Source organism: Pogona vitticeps, chromosome 10 (assembly GCF_051106095.1).
Source record: "Pogona vitticeps strain Pit_001003342236 chromosome 10, PviZW2.1, whole genome shotgun sequence".
Taxonomy (NCBI): domain Eukaryota; kingdom Metazoa; phylum Chordata; class Lepidosauria; order Squamata; family Agamidae; genus Pogona; species Pogona vitticeps.
The window spans coordinates 1,696,450-1,722,903 of NC_135792.1; the positions used below are offsets into that span (position 1 = coordinate 1,696,450).

General features: G+C 56.6%; 1 protein-coding gene across 1 annotated transcript; it reads left to right on the plus strand.

Moving 5' to 3' along the window:
• The first annotated feature begins 244 nt into the window (after positions 1-244).
• SNTB2 (syntrophin beta 2) lies at positions 245-25,638 on the plus strand. The gene is given in 8 exon segments (XM_020788284.3): positions 245-710; positions 712-976; positions 11,489-11,702; positions 15,560-15,770; positions 16,928-17,070; positions 18,959-19,155; positions 20,048-20,232; positions 21,281-25,638. Coding segments are annotated over 8 exon segments (1,722 nt in total). The 5' UTR covers positions 245-296; the 3' UTR covers positions 21,374-25,638.
• The last annotated feature ends 816 nt before the right edge of the window (positions 25,639-26,454 follow it).

Genomic DNA, 26,454 nt, shown 5'->3' on the forward strand with positions numbered 1-26,454 from the left:
TTTTATTGCCATGTTTAAAGGCGCGGGGTGGTGGTGGGGGGGGCTATGCATTGAGCCTCCCTGGAACGGAACGGAACGGCGTTACCCGTTACCGCGTCGCCAGTTCCGCCAGAGGTCGGGATTCTTGGGCGACTCTCAAGGTGCGCGAGGCTTCCCCCCCCACCTCCCGGCTCTCTGGCCCCGCCCCTGCCCAGGCCCCGCCCCCGCCCCGGTGGCTCCTCCCCCTTCCCTCCCGCCCCGCCCCTGCCTCCCTCTGAGCGGGTCCGGGGCGGGCGGAGGGCCTCATTCGGCCGGGCATGGCGGTGTGGACGCGGGCGTGCAAGGCGGGCCTGGTGGAGGTGCTGCTGCGGGAGCGCTGGGTGCGGGCGCTGGCCGAGCTGAGCGGGGAGAGCCTCGCCCTCACCTCCGACCCGGAGCCCCCGCTGCCGCAGCCCCCGCCGCTCAACGGGCTGCCCCCCAACGGGGCCGAGTGGGGAAGCCCCCCCGTGGCCCGGGCCAGGAGCCCTCCCGGGGGCGGGGGCGGCGGCGGAGGAGGAGGAGGAGGGGGGGCGGCCACCCCCACGACCCCCACCAGCACCCCCGGCCGGGCCACCCCGGGCAGCCGCTCCCCGCCGGAGCCCCGCGGGCGTCCCTTCTCCCCTCCGCCGCCTCCCGTCCCGCCGGGCTCTCCGGGGGGCTCCCGCTGCTCGGTCTCTTCGGGCTCCCCCCCCGCCGCCTCCGCCGCCGTCCGGGGTGCGGAGGGTGCGGGTGGTGAAGGCGGAGGCCGGCGGGCTGGGCATCAGCATCAAGGGCGGGCGGGAGAACCGCATGCCGGTCCTCATCTCGCGCATCTTCCCGGGGCTGGCGGCCGAGCGGTGCGGGGCCCTCCGGCTGGGCGACGCCATCCTCGCCGTCAACGGCCTCGACCTCCGCGACGCCACCCACGACCAGGCCGTGCAGGCCCTCAAGCGGGCCGGGCGGGAGGTCCTCCTCGAAGGTAAGGGCCGGGAGAGAGACGGGGAGGGGAGGGGGGGAGAGAACGGTTGCAAAGTCCACACACACACACACACACACACACACACACACACACACACACACACACACACACACACACACCGGCGCTCTGCACGCGCTCAGGGGCACCTGCTTTGGGGGGAAGGGGGGGACGGCCGGGTGCGCGTCTGCCTACCTGGCCGGGCGGTTGTGAGCGGAGCCTCCCGCCTTCCCTGGGGAAGAAAGAAGGCAAGCGGTTTTGCAAAGGGGGGGTGCGGGGACGGGGTGAGCTTTTGGGGCGCGGGGGGGGGCAGCACCCAGCCTCCTCCCCCCCCCGGAGGGTCGCGGGGATCCAAGCCCAGAAAGGCAACCTTTTTTTTCTGGGCTTCCCCCCCCCCCCGAGGGGTGTTCTGGCAGAGTGACCCCCCCCTTCACCTTCCAGCTCAGTCGCCAGGCCAGTGGCTGCTCATCGTGCCAGGCGGGAGATCCCGGGAGCCTTGGGCGAGCAGGGCGAGCAGGCGCCGGGCACTCTTCGCCCCCTCCGCCGCCGCCGCCGAGGTGCCCATTTCCCTGGACAGGGAGCAGCCCCGGGGGGGGGGGGGTTGCAAAGGCTGCCCTCTCCCCTGAGTCGGGAGGGGAGGGGAGGGTTTACCTGCCTGCATCTTTATTGCAGAGCAGCTGCCCCCGCTTATTTTCTCTGGGGTGCCCCTGGGTGGGTGTTTGGGGGCCAGGAGAGCAACGGGGGGGAGAGAGAGTTTCCTTTCCTCCCACCCCTCTGTTCTTGCGAAAGGAGGCACCTGCTTGGGGCTGAGCCAGGAGAACTCAGGCTTTTATGGGGGTGTGAACACCGACTCCGTTCCCCCCCCCCCCACTCGACAGGAAAGCCCTGGGGCTGCTCGGCTTCCGCGGAAGAGGCAACCGGGGAGGGCGGCCCAGCCTGGTAAGGGCTCGGGGGGGGGGGGTGGCTGCATGGGTGGTACTCAGAGTCAGGGCAGGCATGTGCGCGCGGGGGGGGGAGGAAGGGGCTCTTCCCCACCTGCCTGCCTGCAGTGATGATAAGAACCAGGAGGGCACGGGGCGGCAGAGGGGATCGCCAGCCTGAAGGACAGCCAGAGGAAACCTGGGCGGCGAAAAGGGGCGGCCGGTATCATGCACTGACCTGGCCGACGGTGGTGTTTTAAACGCAAACTCTGGAACCGCAACAAGTTAGAAAACAGACACAAAGCAGAAGGACCGCCTCCTTGGTGAAACGCACCCCGTTAAAGAAGATCCCCATAAGCGTGGGTGATGGGTCAGCCGCAGGGTCAGCCCAGAGCGGGCATTCTAAGCCAGGCGGCAAAGTATCACAGAGCCCGTTGCAAGGAAGAGCGCTCACTGCTCCCGGTGCTTTCCAAGCAGCCGGGCAGAATTTGGGGATGACCGCTGCCTTTGTGGAATCGTTGTGAGCTGGAGAGGGGAGCCCCTAGCAGCGGGAAGTGGGGGGGGAGAGAATAATCCTGGTGTGCGGTGCCAGCTTGGCTTATAAAACCCCAAAGGCGCTTTCGGCTGGATGAGGGCGCTGGTCCCACTTCGAGTCTCCCCGCTTGGAAGGCCACGGCAATTGATCGGAAAATGCCGGATGGGTGCTTGCCTGCCATCGTCTTCTCCTCCCTGGCATGTCAGCCCTGATAGACAGGCTGCCGTTTGCCGGTTTCCTTAATATGATGGAACCGTGTGTTTCTCCTTGGGGAGAGCAGCCATCTGGGACCGCCTGCCCCAGGGGAAGGCAGTGGGGTGGGGTGGGGTGGGGTGGGCATGGCGGGAGGGGAGCTTCTGAGAGTGTCATTCATCGTTAGGCAGCATGGGCTGCTGAGGAGAGCTGACAAGGGCAACTCTCTCCTTAAGTGGGGTGTGACTGTTTTCACTTGGAAGGAGTATTCTCGGAATGTGAAATGGCGGGGATTGTGGGGGGGGGAGATGATTGGCTTGTGCCGACAACTGTGCCAGGCAGAGTGTCCCTTCCGCCTGTGCCAGGGTAAACAGTTGTGCTTAAACCCTATCTGGGTTTGCTCTTTTCCCGGAGATTTGCTATGATGGAGCTGGCGGAAGAGGACAGGGTTAGTCTCCCCCCCCCTCCTTTTTTTTCCTGTTTTGCTTTTCTTAGAGGTATGATCATTCGCACCCACCCACGTTACCATTCTTTGTACACTGGTGCCCTTTGTCCAGTCAAGGATTCCCAGAAGCGCAGTGGAGAAGGAGTTGTTGGCAAACATGGTTTTGTCACGGAGAAGTCAAGGCCGGGTTCAAATCCACTTCCAGTCTCAAAAATCCCAAGAGGAGCCTCAACCAGTCACACCAGTTCTTGGGGCAATTGGGTCGCTTGTGCCTTTCTTGTAAGATGAGGGAGGTGTCAATTAACGTGGTGGTCTTGGAATCTATTCCGCACCCAGAGACGGCCGGAGAAGATTGCCTTGGGAGGCCACTCCCTTAGATCTGCTGTCCTTCTCTGCAGCAGGCAGGAGACGGTTCAGATCCATTTTGGGGAGACCTTTTTAGTGCCCTCTGCCCTCTTTCACAGGCTCGGGTGTCTGTGCCCTGTTGCGGGCCTGATCAGCCGATCCACCCCCACTAGCCATGGGCTCCTTGCTTGGCCCCTTAGTGCTTGATCGAGCCCTGTGGAAGAGGTGAAGGTTTGCCTTCTAGGGAGAGAGTGAGAGCAAGGAAAAGGGAGGGCGTCCTGGGATCCTGTGTGTGTGTATGTGTGTGTGTGTTGCAGTGAAAGCCAGCTTCCTAAACGGCATTGTTCTCAAGCTGTCAGCCGTAAAAGGCGGGTTGCTCAGGAGACCTCAGTCCAGATTGTATGCAGGGAAACCCATCCGTGCCCAGGTTTTCACCTTCGTTCCGAGGGTGAAATTCCCCGGTTGCAAGGAGTCTTCCGGGCACGTGGGCGGGTGTGTGTGTCTTGGGCGTCGATGCCAAGAGAGGATCTAATCGTGTGCTGTGGGCAGGAAAGCCCAGGTGTGTCGGATCGCGCCAGCCTACCTGTTGGGATTGGCAGGCAGGCAGTAAACCTGGCCACTTTCTGACTGGAGGAGGGCAGGACAAGGACACCTTTCTCTGCTCACCCTTTTGCAGTCCACGTGCGCGGCCTGGTGTTGGCAACGCGGCTCCTGTCACTCCAGCCCCGTCCACAAGGGACAGGTGCTTTCCCAGACCCTTCCTCTCCTGCTGGTGCATCTCAGCTGCTCTGAGTTCAGGTCCTGGGGGAAGAAGGCACAGCCCTCGTAGCCAGTGCCTGTGTCTGGTTTCAAGGACTCCTCCGAAGCAATCGGGGAGATCAGCACGAATCCCCTCGCCCTGCGCCCCTCCTCTAAGCTTGGGAAGGAACGGCTGGGATCCTGTGTACTCAATGGTGCCAGGTAGATTTGTCAGGCCCTGGCCAAGGTGGGTGGGGGGCTTGCAAGGGAGGTGGTTTATTGCCATTGGCATGGTGGGAAGGGGGGAGGGCTGAGAAGAGACTGACTGTACATCCAGACGCACACAGGGAAAAAAAAGAAAGTTGTGTTCATGCAAAAACAGCTCAGCAGTGAGCTGTGGCTTCTGGTGAGGCCGACTGAGAGCCCGCTTGCGCCCCCAGCCCCATGTTGGAACCCCCCTCCCCCCAATTCAGGGAGAGGCGTCTTGGCCTCGTCAGCCCTCTCCTCGGGTTCTTGCCTGTTTGCTCCCCAAAGCCTGGCTTCGTTCCAGGAAACTCTGCGGCTGTGTCCATTTTTTCACAGCTTAAGGGTGTGTAGGCTTGGAACAGGCTGGGTTGCTGCCCGAGATGCTCCGTGCCGTGGGTTTCCTTTGCTCCGGGACCCGTAAAAGCAAAATGCGGTCAGAAGGAAAACGCACTCCGAGCGCTCATCTTTCCATGAGCAGAAGAATCTTTCCTCACTCCCAGTGAAGTATCTGCTGGCAAGCTGAAGTTAATGTCTCTAAGAAAGGAGAGTTGGCGAGAGTCTTCCCTTTTCCTCAGAAAAAAAAGCTGGGTCCAGCTTACAGATAAATAGCTGAGAGCGAGCCTCTGCACTCCTTTCTCGTCCATGCGTCGTGGGTCAGCTCAAATGGCCCTCCTCTTAGGTAACTCTTGGCTTCCCTCAACATCCATCCCCATGAAAGAGGAGGGCCTCGCGCGGCTTTCCAGCTGGGATCCTGCCACTGTGTTGGAGGATTGTGTAGGCGGGGGGGAATGTTGCTTGCTGTGGTGGGCCAGCGTTTCTGAGCTGCCCCAGGACAGTGGGAGGGGGGACCCACACAACTCCCTTGCCACTTGCTCTGGGCAATGGATTTGGCATAAGTGCGTTTTGCCTCCCGCCTCCCGCTCTCACCACCGTCCGTGGGGGTCCCTCCAGGTTTCATATTTTCCAAAGAGGCTTCTTTTAGGGTTAGGGTCGCCCAGAGTTTTGGTGCAGGAGAGCCAGACCGAGCCGTGTTAAGGCCCTGGTGGCCGAGCCTCTCTTGTCTCCCCACGGTGCTCTTCTGCTCTCAGGTCCCTTCCCCTGAACCCACCTTGGCTTGTGGAGTCTTCAAGAGTCTACCTGGAGGCTCCGTGATTCTTCCTCCGGATTGCCCAAATACCAGCCCTCTTGTCTTTTCCAAAACTTTTTTGCTGCTGCTTACTCCCAAATCCAGCTGCTATGTACAGGCAAATTTAAGCTCTTAGGAGCTGTTCACCTTGGTGACATTTAGACTTTGCAACCATGATCAACCTAGCATTTATTTCTCATGTTTTCAGGCACAGTAGATTTCATTGTGAAACACTGTGCTTGGATCGTTTCTCCCACTTTTCCTGAAAGGTATGCCTGCCAGCCGTGATCCAGCATGGGGGCGTTACGCTTTGGTGAAGAAGGGAGCATTTAAACTTTGTGACCTTGCTGGAAAACAAATTTTGGACCCGTGCGCTGGTGGGTCCCACATCTGGCAGCCAGCTGTGCAACTCCTCTTAAAAGCGGAGGCAGCCCAAGGAGGGGAAGGGAAGGGAGTTTTCCACCCAGTTTGTGCTGCGCACATAAAAGGAACTGTATCCCTCTGTCCAACTCCTCTTTGCGTGCTTTCAGTCACCCGGAGGGGAGCGGCAGGAAGGGGTGTGAACCTGGGAGAAGCACCACCGTTCCTGCTTCCAGGTGGCTAACATTCAGTGACCCGCGGGGGTCCTTTCCTGCTTTGAGCCCCGGCCCTCTCTCGCCAGGTCGCATCGCCATTCTGCTTGGGGGCGGGGTGCCTTCCTGTTGGCGTGGGTATCAATTCCTGGAATATCCTCCCCAGCATCTTGCTGGCTCCAGTGCAGGAAGTTAATGTCAGGAGAGCAAGGGGCAGGCTGGTAGCTGTTGCAGAAGGCCTGCTTTTCTGTCGAGGTGTGATCGAGCAAGGCAGCCACGTACCAGGCGCTCAGCGGGTGTTCTCACCTTGGCTCAGAACGGGGTGTCTCCGTTCAAAGGACTCTGCCCACCTTGAGCCCTTGGGGCAGCGTCAAGGCTTCACAGCATCCTGGCAGGGCTTCTAATGGTTGCAGAGCTTGGAAAAGGGGTTTAAATGACATCCCCCCCAGAATCCTCCAGCAAAGAAGCCTGGCTGTTGGGGACCGGGAGTGGCCGTCTGCTGCGTTTGCCAGGGCACGATGGGCCCCAGGCTGGTCCTGCAGAGCAAGCCAGCGAGCATCCTTATCCCAACAGGGTGGGAGAGCAAGGAAATGCTAATGAGGGAAGACCCAGCTGGACCAGCCCTCCGCCTTCTTCTTGCGCTGGGGGAGAGAGAGGGGGGGGTGAAAGCCTGCGCCTCGGCCAAAACTCTCCACCTCGAAACAAAGCCGGCGATTCTGCCTCCCAGGCTCCGAATGGGGCCACGGCCTGTTTTCCGTCGATGGCGTGCCTCGTCCATTGTCCCTGAGCGGGCCTGGAAAAAAGCGTGGCATCTTGCACGGCTGTTTCATGGGGCTTTCATGAGGGACACCCGCCTCCTTTGATGGCCATCGACCGAACAGAAACAGTGACCCTCCTGTTGTCGGCTGGAGCTGAGGTTTGTTCTTCTGTCTTAATTCATTGTGAGGGACTGGCAATCCCTGGAGAGAAAGACTCTCTTTTTTTGGAAGCTTTCTACAAAAGTATATTGACGTGCAGTTGTTTATTCAGGGCCCTCCGCGGTGACATAATTCAACCCCCCCCCCTAAGTATTAAAAGCCTGCTATTGATTCCCTGGTTTGCTGGCTCAAGGTTTCCAGCTGAAATACACCCGTGCCTTGTGGGACGAGCGGTGCCCCACGCCCTGCCGAAGCAGAACTCCTCAGGAGTGTGTGTGTGCGCGCTCGCTCTCTCTCTCTTTCACACTTTTAAAAGCTGGTTTACTCTCTTGCCTTTTAGGGCTAAAAACCTCTTTCTCCTTGGGCATCCTAGCGGTTGAGAACAGAGGACATGAAAAACATCCTGGCTTGTTCAGAGCCCCTTCTTTCCGTGTAAAGGAGAAAAGTTTCCTGAAATGGTGCAAACAGCCATTGCTAATTAGGAGGTGAGGCCGGCTTACTTGCACAAGAGCTTCCAGCGCCCTGTTAGCTGGACAAGAGCTGTAATCAAAGGGCTCGTTTCTGTAGACCCCAGTGGTGGCCCATGTCTAAAGCGGGAGGACTCCTGCGCCTGCTTAACTCGGTGAATTCCCATCCTCTTCTCACCTGGCAGATATACTCTGAATTTTTATGCCCACTGCTATAAAGATGGCTGACTTTTTATTTATTTGATGAAGGCACCGTTGGAGGGAGAGCCTGGAGGTGAGCACTTGCTATACATGTTTAACAGGATTAGGAAGGAGCTGATGAAGGAAAACCCGGCCTCTGCCCTGGGACCTTCGAGAGTCACTCACGGCCCGGACGGAGTGTCTTGGCACGGGGCAGCCGTGTGCGTTGGGCCCCGGCGGAGCGAACCTCATCTGGTGCATTTTGGGATTCTGATATTCCGAAGGGAAGGCCGCGAGAGACCACCCCCAACGGGCCCAGGGGGCTGGGCTGGGCTGAGCAGAGGCTTCTGGCTAAGATGGGAACACCTTCCTTCCGCCGTCTGAACAGATCGGAGCTTAAACCTGTTGAGGCGGCAAGCTGGCGCCAATCTCGTCCGCTTCTTCTCTCGTGCTTTCAAAGGGATCGCCTTACATTTGCCAAGGAAAAAGGAGATGGCATTTCCTCTGGACGGAGTGCTATCGGAGATGGACCGAAGCGTCGTTTGTGCAGGAAAAGGACAGGAGGTGGCTGGCTTCTCCGAGCACAGACTTATTCGTTCGGGTAGCTTTCTGGGGTGGCCCACAGCCTGCCTTCTGCTCCCCTCTTGTTTCACTCACGGCCCACAGTAGCTGCCGGCTGCCTAGCTTGAAGGCCGTGTTTCTTGAATCTGTCTATCTATATTTAATGAATCTGATGTGACCGTTGCACTTTCAGGAACACCAAACTGGCCGAATGCAGCCGAGAGATGTCTTTCTTTATAGACTTGCTCCTGCAGTGTTTCTGTTCTCTGCAAATTCATTTTTTTATATATAAAGGAAAAGTGTTATTTCCATTAGCATCATTCCGTCAGGACATGGAAATGATCTTTGTTTAATTTTTTTAAAAAAATATCTGCTTCAGGGGAATAGTCGTTTATACATTAAAAATACGAGACACCCTAGAAGGACATCAGAGTCCTTTTAGAAGGACCTGCTTCCCTCACCAGCAGCTGCGTGTTTTCTTTGTTCGGACTTGGCGGTAGAGTTCCTTGTGTCTTTGGCGAAAGCCCTTTTTAAATCTCTAATGGCGCTGCCCTTGCCGTGCAGAGGTAGAGTTCGGTCGAGAGGTGCAGGCTTTCCCGTCGGCTCCACTCCCTTCTGAGGAGGTGCCTCTCTCCGATAGGGACAGGAGAAGGGGAAAGGAGATAGCTATTTGCAGGAACCAGGCCAAAGTGCCTGGCCTGACAGCCGGCCGGCCTCTTCCACGGTCTGTTTTGTGGCCTTGAAAAAGAGCCTTTTGTTTCCTTATTTGGGAAAAGTTTGGAAGGGAGCAGCGCCTGTTGAGTCGAGAATCCCTTGATCCAGCCAAGCACGGTGATCTCCGGAAAGGGCAAGCAGAGGTCTGGGGTGTTTCGATGCTAGAGAAACAGGTGCCTCCCGCCTTCCTGTCACTCTCAGGATTGGACCCACCTGCCCTTTGCTTCTTTCCCTGGACTTCCGGTGCATCAGGCAGGGGCGGCTGCCCACCAGCTCAAAATCTGAGCATGGAGAGGCTTTTTTTCCCGCCTACCGGGTGTGTTTCCTTGGCATCTTTTTCCTGGGAAAGGGTGCCACTCTCTGGCCCGGCAGCTGGCAGGAGGTTATGGTAGGGCTGCTGGGCCAGAGGACGTGAGCCGAGATCCTCCCTATGCCGATCCTAATTCCCCAAAAGGCATAGGCATCTCCGTTTCGGCATTTAGGGTTTGGGCTGGGCCACCGTTCTGACATGGGATGTGGCGGCAGGGTTGGGGCATAAAATGGAAATGCCAGGTCAGCCCTGGACTATTCCTGGGTGGATTTGAGGCAACATACCCAAGTTGGGGGGGGGGGACAGCCAAAAGCTCCGGTGGGGGACTCCGATCGAGCAGAAGTTGTTTTTAGGATCGTGGCCATCCCACAGGCTCAGGTCGCTGCCCCCGCCCCGCGCAAGAGGCTGCTTCTTCAAACCCACCCCAACCCATTTCCTTGGGCAAGGAAGCAAGAGAGTTCCGTGTTTCTTAGCAGATGACTCGTGGCCCGTGTTGAACTCTGCTTCAGAAGTGGTGGCTCTTCTCTTTTCAACCCCTCCAGAAAGTGCCGGCTTCAGCATATTGTGTTGCTAAATCTCGCCTGACAGAATCGTGCCTGCCGTGGGAAAGAGGATGGGAGTCGGCCCTTGCCTTTCCCGGTCCCTTTGGCTGTGGGGTGATTACCCAGAGCGCTTGTGGCTGCCCCAGGCGGGGCCGGTGCTTCGGAAGAAGGGCCCCCCCATCCCTAGCCTGAGCCCGGCCAGAGGGAGAGGGGGCAAGATGCCCCGGGGAAGCTTGAGCCTCCACCTTTTTCCTCTCAGGGCTGCGAGAGCTTCTGAGCTCCCTGCATATCCATTGCCTCGTTCCTAAGGAAAGGGCAGATCAGCGCAAGAAGCGATTAGCAGCATGACGCCCGGCCGGGTGTAATCCTCTCCGGAAAGCCAAAAAAAGGGCAGAGCTTTCGATCCTTGACTCGGCTCCGCTGGGGTGGCGCAGCCTTGTTGCAAGGCAGGGGAGGAGAACTTTCCTGAGCTGGGAATACTCTTCTCCTCCATATTTTGGGGGGTAAGGTGGGAGATTTTTTTTCCCCTTTGGCCATCACCTGCAGTAGGCAGGGGCTTCTCTGCCGGTAGGGCTGGACGGAGGAGAATCAGAGGAAACACCAATAGATTTGAGGGCGAGAATGGTGAGGAAACTTCATATCTTGTGGTTCTGGCAGATTGAATAAAACACTTTGGTGTTGGGCTGTTCTTTTCTGCAGCAGCAGCTGCGTTCAGAGGTGAATCTGGATTACCTGGTCTTGTCTGGAACGCTGGCCTGATTGCCGTTCGGCCACTGCTCTAAGCTGCCTGGTGAACTGAGCAGCCCATGCATGAGGCTTGGCCGCTTTGAAATCACAGTCCCGCAGCCACCACACTCCCCTGAGATTGTACCCCTTGTCGTGTGACCTGCAGCTTTTCAGTTGCTGAACTGGATCTTGGCGCTGCCTTAAGAATGCAGGGAGAGCAAGTGTGGTTGCGGCGCTGGACTTGAAGTGGAGGCAGTACCATTGCAGAGTGATGTGTTTTCATCTTAACCTGCCTCGCAGAAGAATCCAGAGGGAAACAGCTGAGATATAATATATACACATGCTGAACACCCATCTCAATGTGTTAAATATTAGCCAAGGTTTCTTAAGTCATTGTCAAACTAATGAAGTTCCTCACAGTGTTGTTGAAATGAAGCTCTTCCCCCCACACACACACAACTATGGCTACTTCACTCAACTCCCTAGGGCCTGAGGGGTTAGAAATTGTCCATGCAGAAGCTGAAGCCTCTCCCCCCTCCCTGTGACTTGACTCGTCCTCTCAGGCAGTTGAAATCTCCCGGATTCTCTGCCTCCCCCTGCTTGGTCCATTGAGAGGAAAAAGCTTGGAGGCTTCAGCCTCAAAAAGCCCAAGGCAGTCCCTGTTGTCTCCCTCCCTTCTGCATCATCAGGTGGAGAACAGCTTTCCTGACATCTGTTTCACTCCATCCATGCGTCTCTTTTCCTGTGGAACAAATGCGTTTCACCTTTTCCTCTGTGGCCAGAACGGTAAAAAGGAAGCCAGCGTCAGCCAAGCACGCTGCATGCCGAGAGGACCCTCCGTCCGGTGTCGCAGACTCCCACGCCCCCCACAACCCCATGGAGGGCACGGTGCATGGCTCCTGGAGTGGGGCCTTCCCGGAAGAGAACGCTGCTTAATTAATGCCCCCTTCCCTCCCTCTTTGTTTTGCTTGGCTTGTAGTGAAATATATGAAGGAAGCAAGCCCTTACATCAAGAAGCCATCGCTGGTGTCCGACTTGCCTTGGGATGGGGCGGCTCCCCAGTCACCCAGTCTTAGCAGCAGCGAAGACTCTGGCTCCCCCAAACACCACAGTCCCACCAAGGACCGGAAGGTGATCCCTCTGAAGATGTGCTACGCAGCAAGAAACCTAAGCGTGCCGGACCTGGAGAACAGGTGAGCCTGGTTAAAAGTCTGAGCCTGGAGCTCCAGTTCAAATCATTCTCAAAGTCTGACTCTCCCTTTACGAACCTGCCCGGGTGTTAGGATAGTCAGGGGAGGCCTTCCTCTCTGTCACTGCTCCCAAGCTGTGGAACTCCCTGCCACTGGAGGCCCGGCTGGCCCCATCTTTGCTGGCCAAGCCCCTTTTTGATCAGTCAGGCTTTCCCTTAGCATCTAAAGGCGTCTAACAGAGGGCTTCAAAATAGGATGCTTTGGACTTTTGCTCCTTTTAAATCTGTTTTAGTAATGTTTTCATCTAATATGTTCAATATAACATTATTAATCCATAACATTAATATTTATGATTTAATATTTGAAGAATTCACTGTTTTTAGCTTTCATATTTGTAAGACACCTTAAGATCCTTTCTGAGGATAAAGATGAGAGTCAAAATGGTTTAAATCAACCCATCATCCAGCCAGTCAGTGGGACCGGGGGCGAGAGATTTCCTCTGGCAGGGGATCGCAAGAGGCATCAAGGCCCCCCAGTAGGCCAATTCGCTCCCAAGGCCGAGCCAAGAGAGGCCCCTGCAGGATACGTCCCCTGGCGCTGGTGACCTCCACGTTGCTCCGTTCTGGAGCTGAGAATGGGCTGCAGCAAGCGAGCGTGCGCGCGCTCTCCTCTGCCAAGAAAAATACTTGCGCGGCAGCTCAGAATGGATAACGCAGATGCACAGAAATATTTTAGATTCTGGTTTGGGTTTTGCCCCAACGACCGCGTAGGGCTGAGACAGGGACCTGCAGGCTCGCTGGTCAGGAACCTTCCGATGTCCCTTCCACGCTTTCCCCAAAAGCAGCCTCCTCGTGTCTCGGGGTGGGAGAAGGGGCACCCTCCCATCTGTGCCGCCCTTCAAGGACTCCGTCCCCCATGTTGCCCTCAGGTTTCTTATCTCCTGAGGTCACATCAGAACTTGGAAAAGTTACTCTTTTGTTGGGGGGGGGGAGAGAGAGCTCTGGGGATGGCCTCCCACACGCGCAACACACACACCCCGCAGCTGTGGCCGGGCTATCTCAGAGATTGGGGGAGTTTTCAGCCCTGCAAATAGTTTTTCCAAACTCTAGAAAGAATACACGAGAGATAAGTGTATCTTCTGCGTCTCCGAGAGCGCAACCCACTGGCTTCCACCGCCTTGGGCGTCTTGCCTGCAATACCCACAACTCCGTCCCGAAGTGTAGGGGGGTGGAGGTCAGCAGTGACTTCACCGGGTGGCTAGCACTGGCTGTGGCCCTTAGCCAGGAAGGGGGGGCGCCTCCTTGTGAAAAGGCAGGGGAGGGGCTCTTGAGCTGGCCGGCATGTTCCTGCATTCTTGCAAAGGGTCCCTGCCTCCTGGCCGCCCACCTAACACCTCACCCCCACCCCCGCCGCCCCCAGGAGATCAAGCTGTGCTCCTTTTGGGTGTCCACAGGAAGCAGGCTTAATCCAGACCCTGGCTCCTTTCCTGGGAGGGGAGGGGAGGCGAAATTTGGAGCTGGGCCACACGTGGACGGACGAGGGAGGAAGTGTCTGCTCATCCCCCAGTTCCTTTGCTGGGTATTGAGTTTCAGCCGCCGGAGGAGAAGCAGCAGCAGCAGCAGCAGCACCAGCTCTGGGAGGAGGAAAGCAGGGCTCCTCAAAAGGCACACGTCCAGCAACATTGGGAGTGCCGTGGGGAGGGGGGAGGAAGGCACGGTTTCAGGGCTTGGATGCCGGAGCTGCAGCCGGCCCCTTCTGACCTGATCAAGGTCACCTGCTCTCTCTAAGGCAGCCAGGTGCAGCTTGCAGTACCTGCCCGGGCTCATGCCAGGCAACAGGCACTGCGGGAGGACCTTTCTGCCCCAGCAGATCACTCCCTGTCTGGGCTTGAACCTCCCTTCTATGCCGGTAGCCCTTCATGCTCACCCTGCCGTGAACGGAGCAGCCGGCTTAGAAGCTTAAATACCGAGAAAAGGCTGCCTTAACCGAGAAGCCGGCCGCTCTGCAAACAGTGGGCGGGGCGGGAGTTCCCTGGCGTTTTTAAAAGCCCGCTCTGCTCATGGTCTCCTCTGCTCTTTGGCTCGCCTCTGACCCGGCCGGGAGCAGGGCCTTGCCTTGGTTTGTCTCCGGAGCAAGTGGTCCGCCTCGATCACTTTGCAAGGGATGGGCCACCAGGGGCTCTCCAGCGGAGGGGGGGGGACGGGCCCTTCCGTGTGAGGGGCGCAGACAGAGTCCCAACATGGCAGACACCATGCAGACAGACAGAGAGAGAGAGGGCATTTTGTGGCTTAGTCCTGTGGGCCAATGGCAGTTTCCTTGTGAGTCAAGCGACAGGGAGATTCCACTCTGGGGATCAGAAGGGCAATCCCTGGCTTACCTTTGTGTTGTGCGTCCTGGTTTGGCCATGATCCGAACAGGAACAAAACTGCTAGAGGTGGCACCGCTGGCAAGCCAAGGGCTGCTGTGGGGAGCGTGCCTCTGTGTTATGAGGCGTGTTTGTTTTAAGCGGTGACTATTAACTGCTTTCCCCATTTTTGAAATGTTTTTTGTGAGTTTCGTGGGGGGGGGGTGTCTGCGATCATAAAACACGGACGGACGGACGGACAGAGGTCATTCTCTTAAGATGCAAGGGTTGGATCCACGCTCTTGCCGGCTGTCGAAAGAGCAGGATTCATATTGGCATTTTTTCAGAACGCTTGGCAGGCTGAAAGCTGGCGTTTGGCTTTTCTCATCCATGGTGGCAAAGCCTACTTATGTTTCACAGAGATGAAGGCTTTGGTGACTCTGATTCACGCTGGGGTGGGATGATGGGCTCCGTCGGTTTGTTCCGTGCCGCTTGCCGTTGGGCCAGTGGAACAGCCGGACCGAGCCTTCCAGGCGGCCCTTCTCTTCTCGGTTTCCTCCTCCGCCGGCCGCGCTGTATCCCAGCCTCCTTTCCCTGACAGCCACGGAGGGGTGTCTGCCGTGGCCGACGCGACTGAAAGAAGGGCCTTTCCCACTTGGTCCCGGGCCTCTTGCAGTCCCAGCAGGAGTTGCCCTGGCAATGTTTTCTTCGGACAGCGACGCTCGGGAAATGCAAACGCACACATACACCGGAGGGGGGGGAGGGCTGCCCTTTTAGGAAGCGCCAGACGGCCCAGTCGCGATGGGCAGAGCCGTTTCCTCAGCCGGAAGCAAAAGCAGTCGTGGCCTTTCTCCTTTGCCCAGAGGGACGGGCGGGCGGCATGTTCTCCACAAGCAGCAGCAAGTCCTGCCCCATGGAGGCCATTCTCCCCTTCCGCCTGGGTGAGGAAGTGTAAAAGCAGCTCCACCCGGCAGCGGCCCCACCCGCAGCAAACCTTTCTTCGTCAAGGGGCAAGGCAGCCTGTTCCCCCCACCCCACCCCAGCACAGTCGGACGTCCCAGTTTTCTATACAGAGAGGCCTGGTGTTGGGCGTCGAGGTGGTGGTGGTTTCCCTTGCTCCCCTGCTGGATCTGGGATCTGCATTCTGCAGTTTTCGGATCGGGCCCTCCTTACGGCCCAGCCGCCAGGAAACGAGGGCAAAAAGGTCACTCCCTGCCTCGAAGAACCATCACTTCCTGCTGAAGACCTTTACCCGGGCATTTTTCCTGATTATTTTCCTAATTGTTAACATTATCTGTTGGGCTGGGGTTTTGAATGGGGGTTTTCTTTTCTTTTTTTACATTTCTCTCTGGCTTCAGTGTTGTTGTTTTTTTTTAATGGAAAACAGTAAGAAAAATCCTTAAAGGGGAGAGAGATGCTGGGGGCTGTCAAGGCACGCCTGGCCCCTCTCTCCCTCCGGAGGGTCTCCATCCCTCTTAGGGTGCCTTCCTTTCTTCTCCTCCTCCTCCCCGTGTAGGTTGATCGAGCTGCACTCCCCAGACGGCAGGAACACCCTGATCCTGCGTTGCAAGGACACGGCCACGGCACATTCCTGGTTCATGGCCATCCACACCAACATCATGGCTCTCCTCCCCCAGGTCCTGGCAGAGCTGAACGCCATGCTGGCCGCGGGCAACACCCCAGGGAGTAGCAAGGAGGTCAAGCACATTGCATGGCTGGCAGAGCAGGTGAGCCGGCAGGCGGGCAGGTAGGCAGGGGCCGGGCAGAAGAGGGGCTGGCCTCCGGGTTGGAGGTCCCGTGCCCACGACGGAGGCAGTGGGAGTTCCTGCCCTTGCTCGTCCAGAAAGCATCTCTGTGCCCTTGGCAGCAGGCCAGCCCCACCCTTAACTTGGCAATGGAGCGAGGCCAATGGCCGGTTTCCTTGGGGCCGTGCGCCGGCTGGAATGCCTTGCAGCCAGAGGGAAACACGAGCCCGGCCAGGAGGGTGCAGCCCCCCCAGAGGTGGAGCTTTGCTGCCGAGAGTAACAGGGAGTGAAAGTCCTGGCTGTCTGCTTGCCTTCTCTGTCCAGCGACTGCTTTCACCAGCAGTCTGTCTGTGTGGCAGAGAGTTCCACCGCCTCTCCCCAGGGCCACGGGGAACAGATATTGTTGCAGAAGGAGAAGAGAAGACCACTGGGATGGGGGCTGCTCTCCTCTTTCTCCCTTCACAAGCTTAAGGAGATTTGAAGTTGGGAGGGAGAAGTGCAAGCAAGGAGAGGGGAACCTCTCGGGACTGAAGGGCTCCTGGTCGATTATCTCAAGCTGTCCTCTCTGGAAGTATAAACACGTTATTTAAAAAAAGTAATTTGCTGCTGATGCTCCTGAGGCTGGCTGGAATTGACTCATCAACGTCACTTGTTCCTTGAAGCATTACTTTTCAGTTACTTTTTGAATCATTTGGTTTTCTAAAATACATTTAAAAACACAAGCATGGTCAAAAGAATATGGCTAAAGCAGTCTTTTGGGGCTACTGAGGAAACATGACCCCAAAAGGTACTAAAGTTATCAGTTATTATCTCACTTTGCAAAAAATAGTAGTATCACTCCACCCAAGTGATGTGTTATAGTTACCAGCCTTCCCTTGTACTTTCAAACTTGGGCTCTAGGGGGCAGCACTCACCCGAATCTCCAGCAAGGTCTTGGGCTGTCTTTTCTCCTTGCCTGCTGACCCTTGCAGGGGGTTCTATCCAGGCACTTGTTACCTGTTGTCCTTGGTGGCTCCCCCAAGAAGGGCTGCCCCCCCTTTCATCCTCCTCCGCCCTGCTCCCCCTTTCTTTCTTTCCCCAAGGGGCTTGTTACGAAGGCCGGACTCCTGAGCCACTTGTTCCTTTTGCCTTTCCTCCAGGCCAGGCTGGATGGAGGGCGGCAGCAGTGGCGTCCTTCCCTCTTGGCCGTGACAGAGAAGGACCTCCACCTCTACGACAGCATGCCATGGACAAGAGACGCCTGGGCATCCCCGTGCCACAGCTACCCGCTTGTCGCCACCAGGTAGAGGAGGAATCCCGGCAGGTTTGGGGATGTGCAAGAAAACAAAGAAACAAACAATTAAAAAGGACAACACAAACTGTCTTTGATAGCCAGAGATGCCCCAGAAAGGGGATGTTTGAACGCTGACAGAAGTATCTTCTAAATCAGCAGTCATGGCTAATTGGTGGGTGCTTCTTTGCCTGCCTCCTCTGGCTCGTTGGTGGCCTATTTAGCAGCTCCAACGTCAGGGACGGAGACCAAGCCTGTGACTGTGTGCGATCCCTGCTAGTGGTTTGGAAGCTTCTGTTTTCTCTCGGTAGCCTCAGGAAAAATACCTTCCTGTGGAAAATATCTCCCTGTGCCTATTGTGGGAGCGGCCTTTTTCTGGAAGGGTAGGGGACAGGAACCCTTCCCCTGCCAGGAAGCTAGAAGAGTTAGTCGGTCCCTCCCTTTTGGCCTTGGCGGTTGACCTGCCGGGGGCCTCCAGCCGCTCTCGCTGCCCGCCTGCGCCAGCGGATGGGCAGGGGAAGGCTTCTCGCCTGCAGCCTCCCACCCGACTGCCTTGCCAGGGTTTGCAGCTCGGCCTCTGCCGGGAACGGCTGGCTTTCAGCATTCCAGACTGAACTGGTGTTATAAAAAGACCCAGATTGGGTTAGTTTTAGGCCAGCCGTGGGGAGGCGCCGGGTTGATTTCTATACCTGTTGACAAGTGTGTATCCACTTGAACCTCCCTGGTGGCTTCTGATACTTCACTCGTGCGGGGCCTCGCTTCTTTTCAAAGCCCTGAGAATTCGGAACTCGCCCCAATGGTCCAATCACACTCTTGAAGAGGTAGCGCAGCGTCACCGGGGGGGGGGGGGAGGCAGGGTCCTCCGAACCAGCTGCGGGGGTTCAGTGGGGCTTCAAAGTCAGGCAGAAATCCCACTGGTTTGGGTGCAGGTTGAATTGCTGACCTGCCCCATCGGGAGGAATGAGGGGGGGTTTGACGTCTCACGCATTCAAACCAAAGCCCCGGCTAAAAATGCCACGCATGGCTAACGTTTTGCTCCCCCCCCCCCGGCACTTTGCCCAAAACTGTCCAGAGTTGTTTGGGGCTCAGAGCCCGGTGACTTTAGCTATTCTGAGGTCCACAGAACCCCCAAAGGAAGAGAGCCCCCTCATTTCCCATGACCCTCCCAAGGGGCTGTCGGCCCCCCAACGTTGTCCCTCTGTGTTCAGGAAATTAGAAAGAACAGGCCAGGAGAGCTTGCAGGCGGGTGCCCGCCGTGCAATGGCCTTCTGTGGCTGGGGGAGGGGGTGCAGTCTGCCCCCCCCCCCCGCAGTGTTGTAGTCTTGTTGGAGAGCTGGGTGTGGCTGAACAAGTGAGTGGGTGGGAGGCGATTGGCTGTGGCCTCATTTCCTCCCCTGGCGGCCGAGCTGGCTGCGTTTGCCTCTCTGGCTGGAAAGCCTCCCCTCCGAGCCCCATCGGAGAGGTGTGGCTCTTGGCGGCGGTTTCTGGAGGCCTGCAGCAGCTGGATTCCATCTGGCTTCTGCCCAGACAGCCTTCCAGTCCAGATTCATCAGCAAGGAGGTCCTGTCGCCCGGGCCAACGCTGCTCCCAACCCCCCCCCCCCCAAATCACGTTCTGCTTGCCCCCAACGCCTGGCAGCCGTGGCTTTCTCTGCCCATCTAGCTTTGGAGCGGCCAGTTACGGCCTCCCGGAGAGGAGGAGAAGGAGAACAGGAGGACCTCTGGGGCGAAAGGGGGCAGCCAAGGGGAGAAAAGACAGTGTTTCTGCCAGAGGAAAAGGAGCGTTCTGGCCCTGGAAAGCGTGGGTCCCCCAGTCCGGACGTCCGGACGTCCGGCTGCCCCTTTGCCCCTTGCCAGTTGTGCTTGCTGACCGAGCCCTCCCTTCTCTCCCCTCCACCCAGGCTGGTACACTCCGGCTCAGGCCACAGGTCCCCCTGCATGGGATCGGACCTCGCGTTTGCCACACGGACCGGCTCTCGGCAGGGCATCGAGATGCACGTCTTCCGCGTGGAGACCCACCGGGATCTCTCCTCCTGGACCCGGATCTTGGTGCAAGGCTGCCATGCTGCTGCAGAGCTGGTCAAGGAGGTGTCCGTAGGTGAGCCGCCCGCCTGCCCGCTCCCCGTTCCGTGGATCTCTGGGCTCCCCTTGAGATCTGCGAAGGGAGTCTTGCGGCTGCTTGGTCAGGCTCCAGCCTTGCAGCTGGGGAGGAGAGGCAGCAGGGACCCCAAACCACCACCCCCGCGTGTCCCCTTTGTGCTGCTGGTGCAAAGGCCGGTCTGGGTCAGGGGCTGCTCCCTTTCCTCTTTTGTGAAACATGCCATTCACTGCCTTGGGGGAAAAACCTGCTCTGAAGGCCCCTTGGGCCATGAGCACAGAAGCTCCTGAATCTTCTGCTAGAGAGGCGGACGACATACGTGCTAGCGGGTCGGGAGACTCGCCCCTCTGGCTGGAAGAAGGCGGGCTGTGGGGTGCATGTCATCCGCCATGGGGCTGGGACCAAAGGGTGGGCTTCCAAGGAGGGGAAATCTGAGCCTGCCCTGGGCATCCTTCTTCGGAAGCACGATGAACTCCCTCGGGGTAGGAATAAGAAGCGCCGTCAACCTGCAGAAAAGGGTCCGGCCATAGCGAAGGTCTTTGTCTCTCGGGCTCCCTCTAGAGTCCATAAGCGTTCTGCGAAAGTGCCTGGCCGAGCGTGGAAGAGGAGGCGTCTTCTCTTCCTGGGTTTCTCGAGAAGGAAAGAAGCGCCAAAGCAGGCCACCTCACGCCGTCATTTCCCCGGGCGGCCCAGACGTCCCGAGCCAAGATGGATGGCCGTGGTCAGAGGGGGAAGCTCTGTGGCACTGCCCGGGCAAAACACGATGGGCAGGATGGATTCTTTCGGTTGTGAGAATGGCGCTTAAGGCCACCAAGGGTGGGGCTGAGGCTTAGCTTCTTCCCTCGCGCGGGCCGGCCACTGACTCCTCTTCCTTTGCACCCTTCCGGACTAGGCTGCGTCTGGAACAACCAGGAGGTCCGGCTCACGATCCACTACGAGAACGGTTTCACCCTTTCCCGGGAGGAAGCCGGTTCCTCTGGTGTCCTTTTCCGGTACCCTTTTGAGAAACTGAAAATGTCTGCGGACGATGGGATCCGGAACCTCTATTTGGATTTTGGAGGGCCAGAAGGGGAGCTGGTGAGTTAAAGGGCGGTCACTTCCAGTATTAGAAGGAGAAAAACCCAAAACCTGAAATACGGCAGAGGCCTCGGTGGGGGGCAGGGGAGTGGAACTGCCCCCATGCAGTCTAGAGAGCAATTTGGGGGGGGGGGGAGGATTTGGTAGGTTGCACGTAGCCATGGGTCATCGGCCACACTTTGCCCACCCTTATGTCTTTAGATACTCTGGAGTACTGAAGCTGCTTTAGGCCATTCTGTCTGTTGGTTTAATAACAATTACACGAATAACTTGCCGTATCCGACTGGCCAAAGCAAGTCTCCTTAGAGTTTTGCTGAAAACAGATCACTCAGTACAGCATATGATTTACAAATTATTTACACCCAGCAGGAGTGAGGGGCAGTGTCCCCCACTACCTGGATTTCTAGCCCTCCATCCCACACCAGGGCCACTAAGTTTCACGACCCCACCTGGGAACAGACCACGGCGGGCCCTGCACCCTCCTTTCCGCAGCTGCCAGCCGGATTCATCCAGAAAGCCGGACACAACAAGGGGGCGTGCGTCTCCTCTCGCTTCTGCCATTCGTTGGCATGTCCCCTCCGAGCGTGTCAGCTGCATTTAGCTCCTCTTCCCCCATCCGGTCTGGACCTGGACAGGATTTCTTTTGAAGCTGCCTGAGCTCCCGGCCACCACAACCGCCCCATGTTGTGGCAAAGGGTTCCACAGACTCCTTTTGCTCTCTGTGAAGAGCGTCCGTCCACCTGTCCTGAATCCACAGCCAGGTCCTCGGACCTGGGGGGTGCCCCTCCTGATACTTTGGGGGTAAAGGCACAATGTTGGAGAATTTTGATTCTCCCATCAGGCCCGATCCTGTTAGCCTCTGCCAGTGGTGCTGGATAAGACCCACGATTTGCAGAGAGTGCAGGAGCATTTCAGAGTCCCGATGGTGTAAGTCCGGCGATAAGGAGAGGAGGAGTCAAACCCCTCCTTTGCTTTCAAGTGGCCCGAGTCGCGAGTCTTTACATTTGTTTTTCTTTTCTCTTCTGCTCTTTCTTTTTGGGGGAACCAGACCCTGGAGCTACACTCCTGCCCGAAACCCATCGTCTTTGTGTTGCACACGTTCCTCTCGGCCAAAGTGACCCGCCTGGGCCTGCTCGTCTAGGAGCCACGGAGGGGGCGCCATGAGGTTGGCAGCAGCCGTGAAAAAATAGCACAATCGCCCCCCCACCTTGGCGCTCTCCTCCACCAGCACCAGTGCCTTTGACCAAGACTTGGGAGCGGCAGCTGCCCGGGAGGTGCGTCGCCCTTAGAAGAACTTCAGCTGGGCGCTGTGTCTCTCCCAGGAATTGCCCTCCTGGGAGAGAAGTCGTGGCAGGAGGAGGGAGAGAGAACGGCGAAGGGAGACCAGGAATTGCCTGCCTGGGGCTCACCTTGGCTCTGACCCTCCTTCGTTGGCTGCCCCATTGAGCCTCTTGCTGTGAGAACTGCCCCCACAGACCGAGGTGGAGTGGGTCCCGAACGTGGGGTGCTGCGAAGCCGTTTACCCCCCCCCCATACCACTTACCAAGTGTGCCTTTCGAAGAAGCAGAAGGAAGAGGGAGGCAAACTTTTGTGGCCGGCGAGAGCCAAGACGCAGGGAGCAGGCTGGACCCTGTTCTTTCCCGCTTGGCTGTGCCAGGTGTGTCTCGAGGCCGGATCTCATGCAGCGATCAAGAGAGAGGCCGGGCTCCCCCCAATCCTTCTGTCCTGACTTCTTTTTTAATTGTGCAGTGCAGGACTTTGCCCCAGCTGACAAACCCCTAAGTGTTGGGGGGGCAGTTTATGCAGGAGAACCAATCAGGCCAAATGGAGTAGCAGGGGTCCTCTTGTTTGTCCTCCTGGGGTTTGATGTCCGAGGATCAGCAAGTGCAGTGCTGTGCTTTGTGGCTTTACCGTGACGGAGAGGGAGTGCTCTGCTCTGTGGAGGACCTCCCCAGCCCCCAAGATCTGCCTTGCCCCCCCCCCCAGTGCTGGCTGCGTAGGTGGCTTGGGTGCGGTGGGACCTGCAAACCTGTCGGCCCCACCAGGTCTGTGGAGAGGAGCGAGATGAATCGGGGCCTCCAAAAGACCGGGAGCAGCACCGCGGATTGAAACGCAAGATGGCCAGCCTCTGCCAAGGAGGCACACCCTCCTCCTCCCCCCCCCTTGAGGCTCCAGGCTCATCCTGTGCACCTTTGTGTTCATTTGCACTCGTGGGGAGGCGAGGGCTTCCGCGGCTAGTAGCTGGGGCGCTCCAGCCAGCCCCCCCCCCTGTCTCCGGCTTGCCCCGTTGCCCATTTCCTCTGTAGCATGTCTGGGGAGCCAAGATAACGTGTGGGCAGCTGTTCTGAGCCTCTTTGGCCAGAATATTCTCAGGTTACCCTGCAGTGGATATTCTCAGCTTGGGGAGAAGAGCAGCTGCTTTTCATGCTGGGGTTTCTGTCTTGGAACTCTTGATTTGTAGTGCTAGGGATGGGGGGGGCGCAGTCTGGATCCCTCCCAAGCGCCAGCCATGCCTTTTCCCAACCCGGTGCCTTCCAGATGTGTTGGGCTATAATACCCAGCATCCCTGCCAGCCTGGCCACCTGGAGGGCAACGGATTTTAGGGAAAGTGGCTGTTGTGTACCACTCGGCGACCCTGACAGCCTCAGAGCTGAACAGAGTTCTTTCCCCTAAAGCCTTAAAGTGAGAAACCCTCCCTCCGCCACCACGCTCTTTCTTCTCTGGGAGACACACGACACATCCGTTCAGAGAGTTTGAAACCCCATCGGTCGTACTGTTCAGCCGCTTCCTGGTTTGCAAGGTTCCACCAGCCCGCACCCCCTGGGGAGTGGATCTGCCTTTCTCATGAGGGCTAGAAACCTCTTTCTTAAACCAGTTGCATTAGAGAACACACAGCCTTGCTTTTCAAGACAAAGCCATCAGTCACCCCCAGGATCACAGGCTTGTTTGGTGCTGGAGAGAATGTGTTGGAATGAGAATACAGAGGTGTGTGTGTGTGTGGAGGGGGTGGAGGTTACAGAAAGAAGTGAGAAGTTTTTCCTGGTGGGGTCGGAGCCCAGATGTGGCTAGCGGGCCCTGTGCTGTCCAGATGTTCCTCTTGACAGTAAGACATTGGGTTTGGGAAAGGGAGAAAAGGCCAGTGTGTGAGAGAGAGAGCGAAGGACCTTATTTCCAGTCTCTATTGCAGGAACTGGAGAATATTTGACCTTGATCTTTAAAGACCAAGAGAGGAAGCTTGTGTTCCCAAAAGAGATCATTTATCCCCAAAGGGTGAGGAGAATGTTGTGCATGCCAGATGGCCCTGCACCAGCGAGATGGCCCTGCACGAGCATGCAGGTGGAAGCCAGGTTTCCAGGAGCGCTTGAGAAGCGAGGTCAGAGGCAAGCGACCTCCGGCTTAGGGACAGCAAACGGCAAGAGGAATCGGTAAACGGTGGTCGGCTGTAGAAAGTAGCTTTTTCCAACCCCCGTCTGTCCTTCCAGATGTTCTTGACGGACAGCTCTCCCGATCCCTCCAGTCCTGGAGCTGATGGGACACGGCAGTCCGAAACATCTGAAGGCCACCTGGGTGTGGAAGCCGGGTCTGTTTGGAGCAGATTGGGTTCTGCCCCCCCCCAAGACATTCTGAACTGTTTGCAGTCAGGTTAAGCGTGTGGCGTGGAGTCCCATCGATGTGCAACCTTGAGAGTTTGTGGGAAGCCAGAAAGATGTGTGGTAGGGTGATTGCCAGAGGGAAGGGCAAGAGGGAAGGAAACCTCCGGAGTTAGAGGTGGGAGAGAGGTTTGGCCCGGTCAAAGAGGGCGAGATTACTTTTCCCTAGGTCCTTCCTCGTCACACCTCTCCTCGGGGTCTTTGAGCCACGGCGGCTAAAAGCTTAAGTTTGAAGCTTTCCAATTGAGCCGGCCTCTGTTCTGGAGTCCTCCCTAGGACAGGAGAAAACAGCGCAGTTTTTTCTATAGCAGGTGTTCCCCAAGAATGCCTCCTGGTGCTTTGGATGGCAACTCACAGAATTCCACCGCTGGCACTTCCATGCAGCCCATCTCATGGGCACCGACAGATTTCAGAGGGTGCAACGTGTTGAGCTCAAGTCTCTCTTGTTATCCAAGCACTGAGTTGGTGGTAAATCTGGAAAAGTTCACGTCTGCCGAGACGTAGGAGACGGGTGAGGCCGGAGGCTAGGATTGGCACCAAGGCATGTGTTTCCAGGTGGTTCTCCTCCCATCAAACCAGCATTTCCTATTCAACATTTAGTTCAGTATAGGCTGAGAAAACGTCTCGTTTTAAGAGGGGCTTAATGGAGATCTTGTGAAATAAAAACCTGCAATGAACTCTTGTGTCATGCAAACATGAGGAACGTTTATAATTCCCCCCCCCTCCAGAGGAATGAGTGCTTGCAGCTTAGTAGTGCAATTTCCACTCTGAGCCCATTTCCCTCCCCCCCCCCCCCCGTTTTTGGGTGGCGTTTTTGGGCCGATTCTTATGGAGGGAGGGCCGCTTATCCCTTTCAGGGGTTCGTGTATCAAGACAGGCGAGTGATCAAGACGAGATTTAGATGACGGGCATTCCCCGCCACCCACTTTTGTGCTTGTTTCTCGCCGCTCTCTGCCCCAACCAACCTCCAGCTTCAAGAGAGACCGGCTGGATCATTCTGTGCAACCCCGTGGCAGAAGGAGTAGGAAATGGATTTGCAGGCAGGGAGGAGATGATTCTTGGGCTTCGTTTCTCCTTCTGTAAAACCAATTCTTAGGTTCTGTCTCTCCTTCTGCAAGGTTTTTTGTGATGACATTATTCTTCTTTGTGGCTTCTGTGAATGCACACACAACTGGGTTGGCTGGCTGTGGATGGGCCACTTCTGGGGTTTTCCTGTCTGCTGCCAAGCACCAGTCGGGCGTTTACAGTTTGGGCAAATGCAACTCTTTAGTGCCAAAGACAAGATCTTCTTTGTAAGGTCTCTTAAAGTAATTTGCACAGAAACCACTACAACGAATTTGTCTGTCTATGCTGTGCGTCCACACGTTTGATATACTCTAATCTCGAGTGCTGAAGGCACAGTCCGTCATACTGCCACAATCAATCTAAAATGTACAACCAAGTTTATTTTTGTATTCTTTGTAAATGGTATTTATACAGGAAGGACCTCTCTCTTTTGCTCTCAAATGCTGGAGATTCCAGGTTACCAAACCCACACAGACTGACTCAAAAGGGGTCACGATGAAGCTCGGGTGGTGTTTGGCCTTCACCTTAGCAAGGGGTTCTCTAAGAGCCCTAGAGAACACAATGGACAACCGGTCAGCCCTCGAGTTACATGTTAACTGTATAGTATTGTACGTTACAGTGGAAAAGAGACCAAGAGCAAATGTCACCTTTATATGGTGTACAATAAAGGTGTCAATGCTTTTCGTCTTAACTTGCTTGTGTCTGTTGCATCCCTTTGAGTTTGGGTTTTTTGTTTGTTTGTTTTTAATTCCCCATTCTATTTGCTTTAACACTATAGACTCTCTGCCTTTAATACAAATAATGCCTCTTTCCAAATCATTGCATGGGATGTCATGAGAATAGCTGTGCCAAATGGCATCTGCGTGCAATCAAGTCCCTCTTAAGTTCTGTGGGGCTTCCTTCGTGTATGGAGATTGCAGTTTTGAACACTAAAGTTATAACACAAACTTTCCTTCCAAACCATAAAGAAATATACCACCATGGTAGCTATTCTGGGTCATTGACGACCACCACATCTGGTTACAGTAAGACCACCCAATCACTGTATTCCTCCGCAAGGTACCAAAAACAACAGAATATTGGTTAGCTCTTCCGGTCTTACTAAGTGATCCTCCAGAGACAACACATCCCAGCCTCTTTGGGGCTACATGGGCAGACCTTTTAAGAAAATAATATGACTCGGATCAGTAATGCAGAGATGAAATGAGAAGCAGAGTAACTTCAGTGTGGTTGAGCACAAAGGTGGGCAGCTTCCTATTCCGGTGGTTTTCAAGATAAGGTCTCTCCTGTGCTAGGGGGTCCCTCTGACTTGGAAAGCAAGCCTCCGAAACATGCATGCATACCAGCGATCTCATTGTCTGCAGGACTACAGTGTGCAGAGTAATTCTAGAAAGAAAAGAGGCTCACTTGATCCGTAGACTGGCTCTGAGGAAGCCTTCTGGGGCACTTGGAAAAGGCATTTGTGGTTGGTTCTGAAAAAGGTATTATGACAGGCATTTTATTTTTT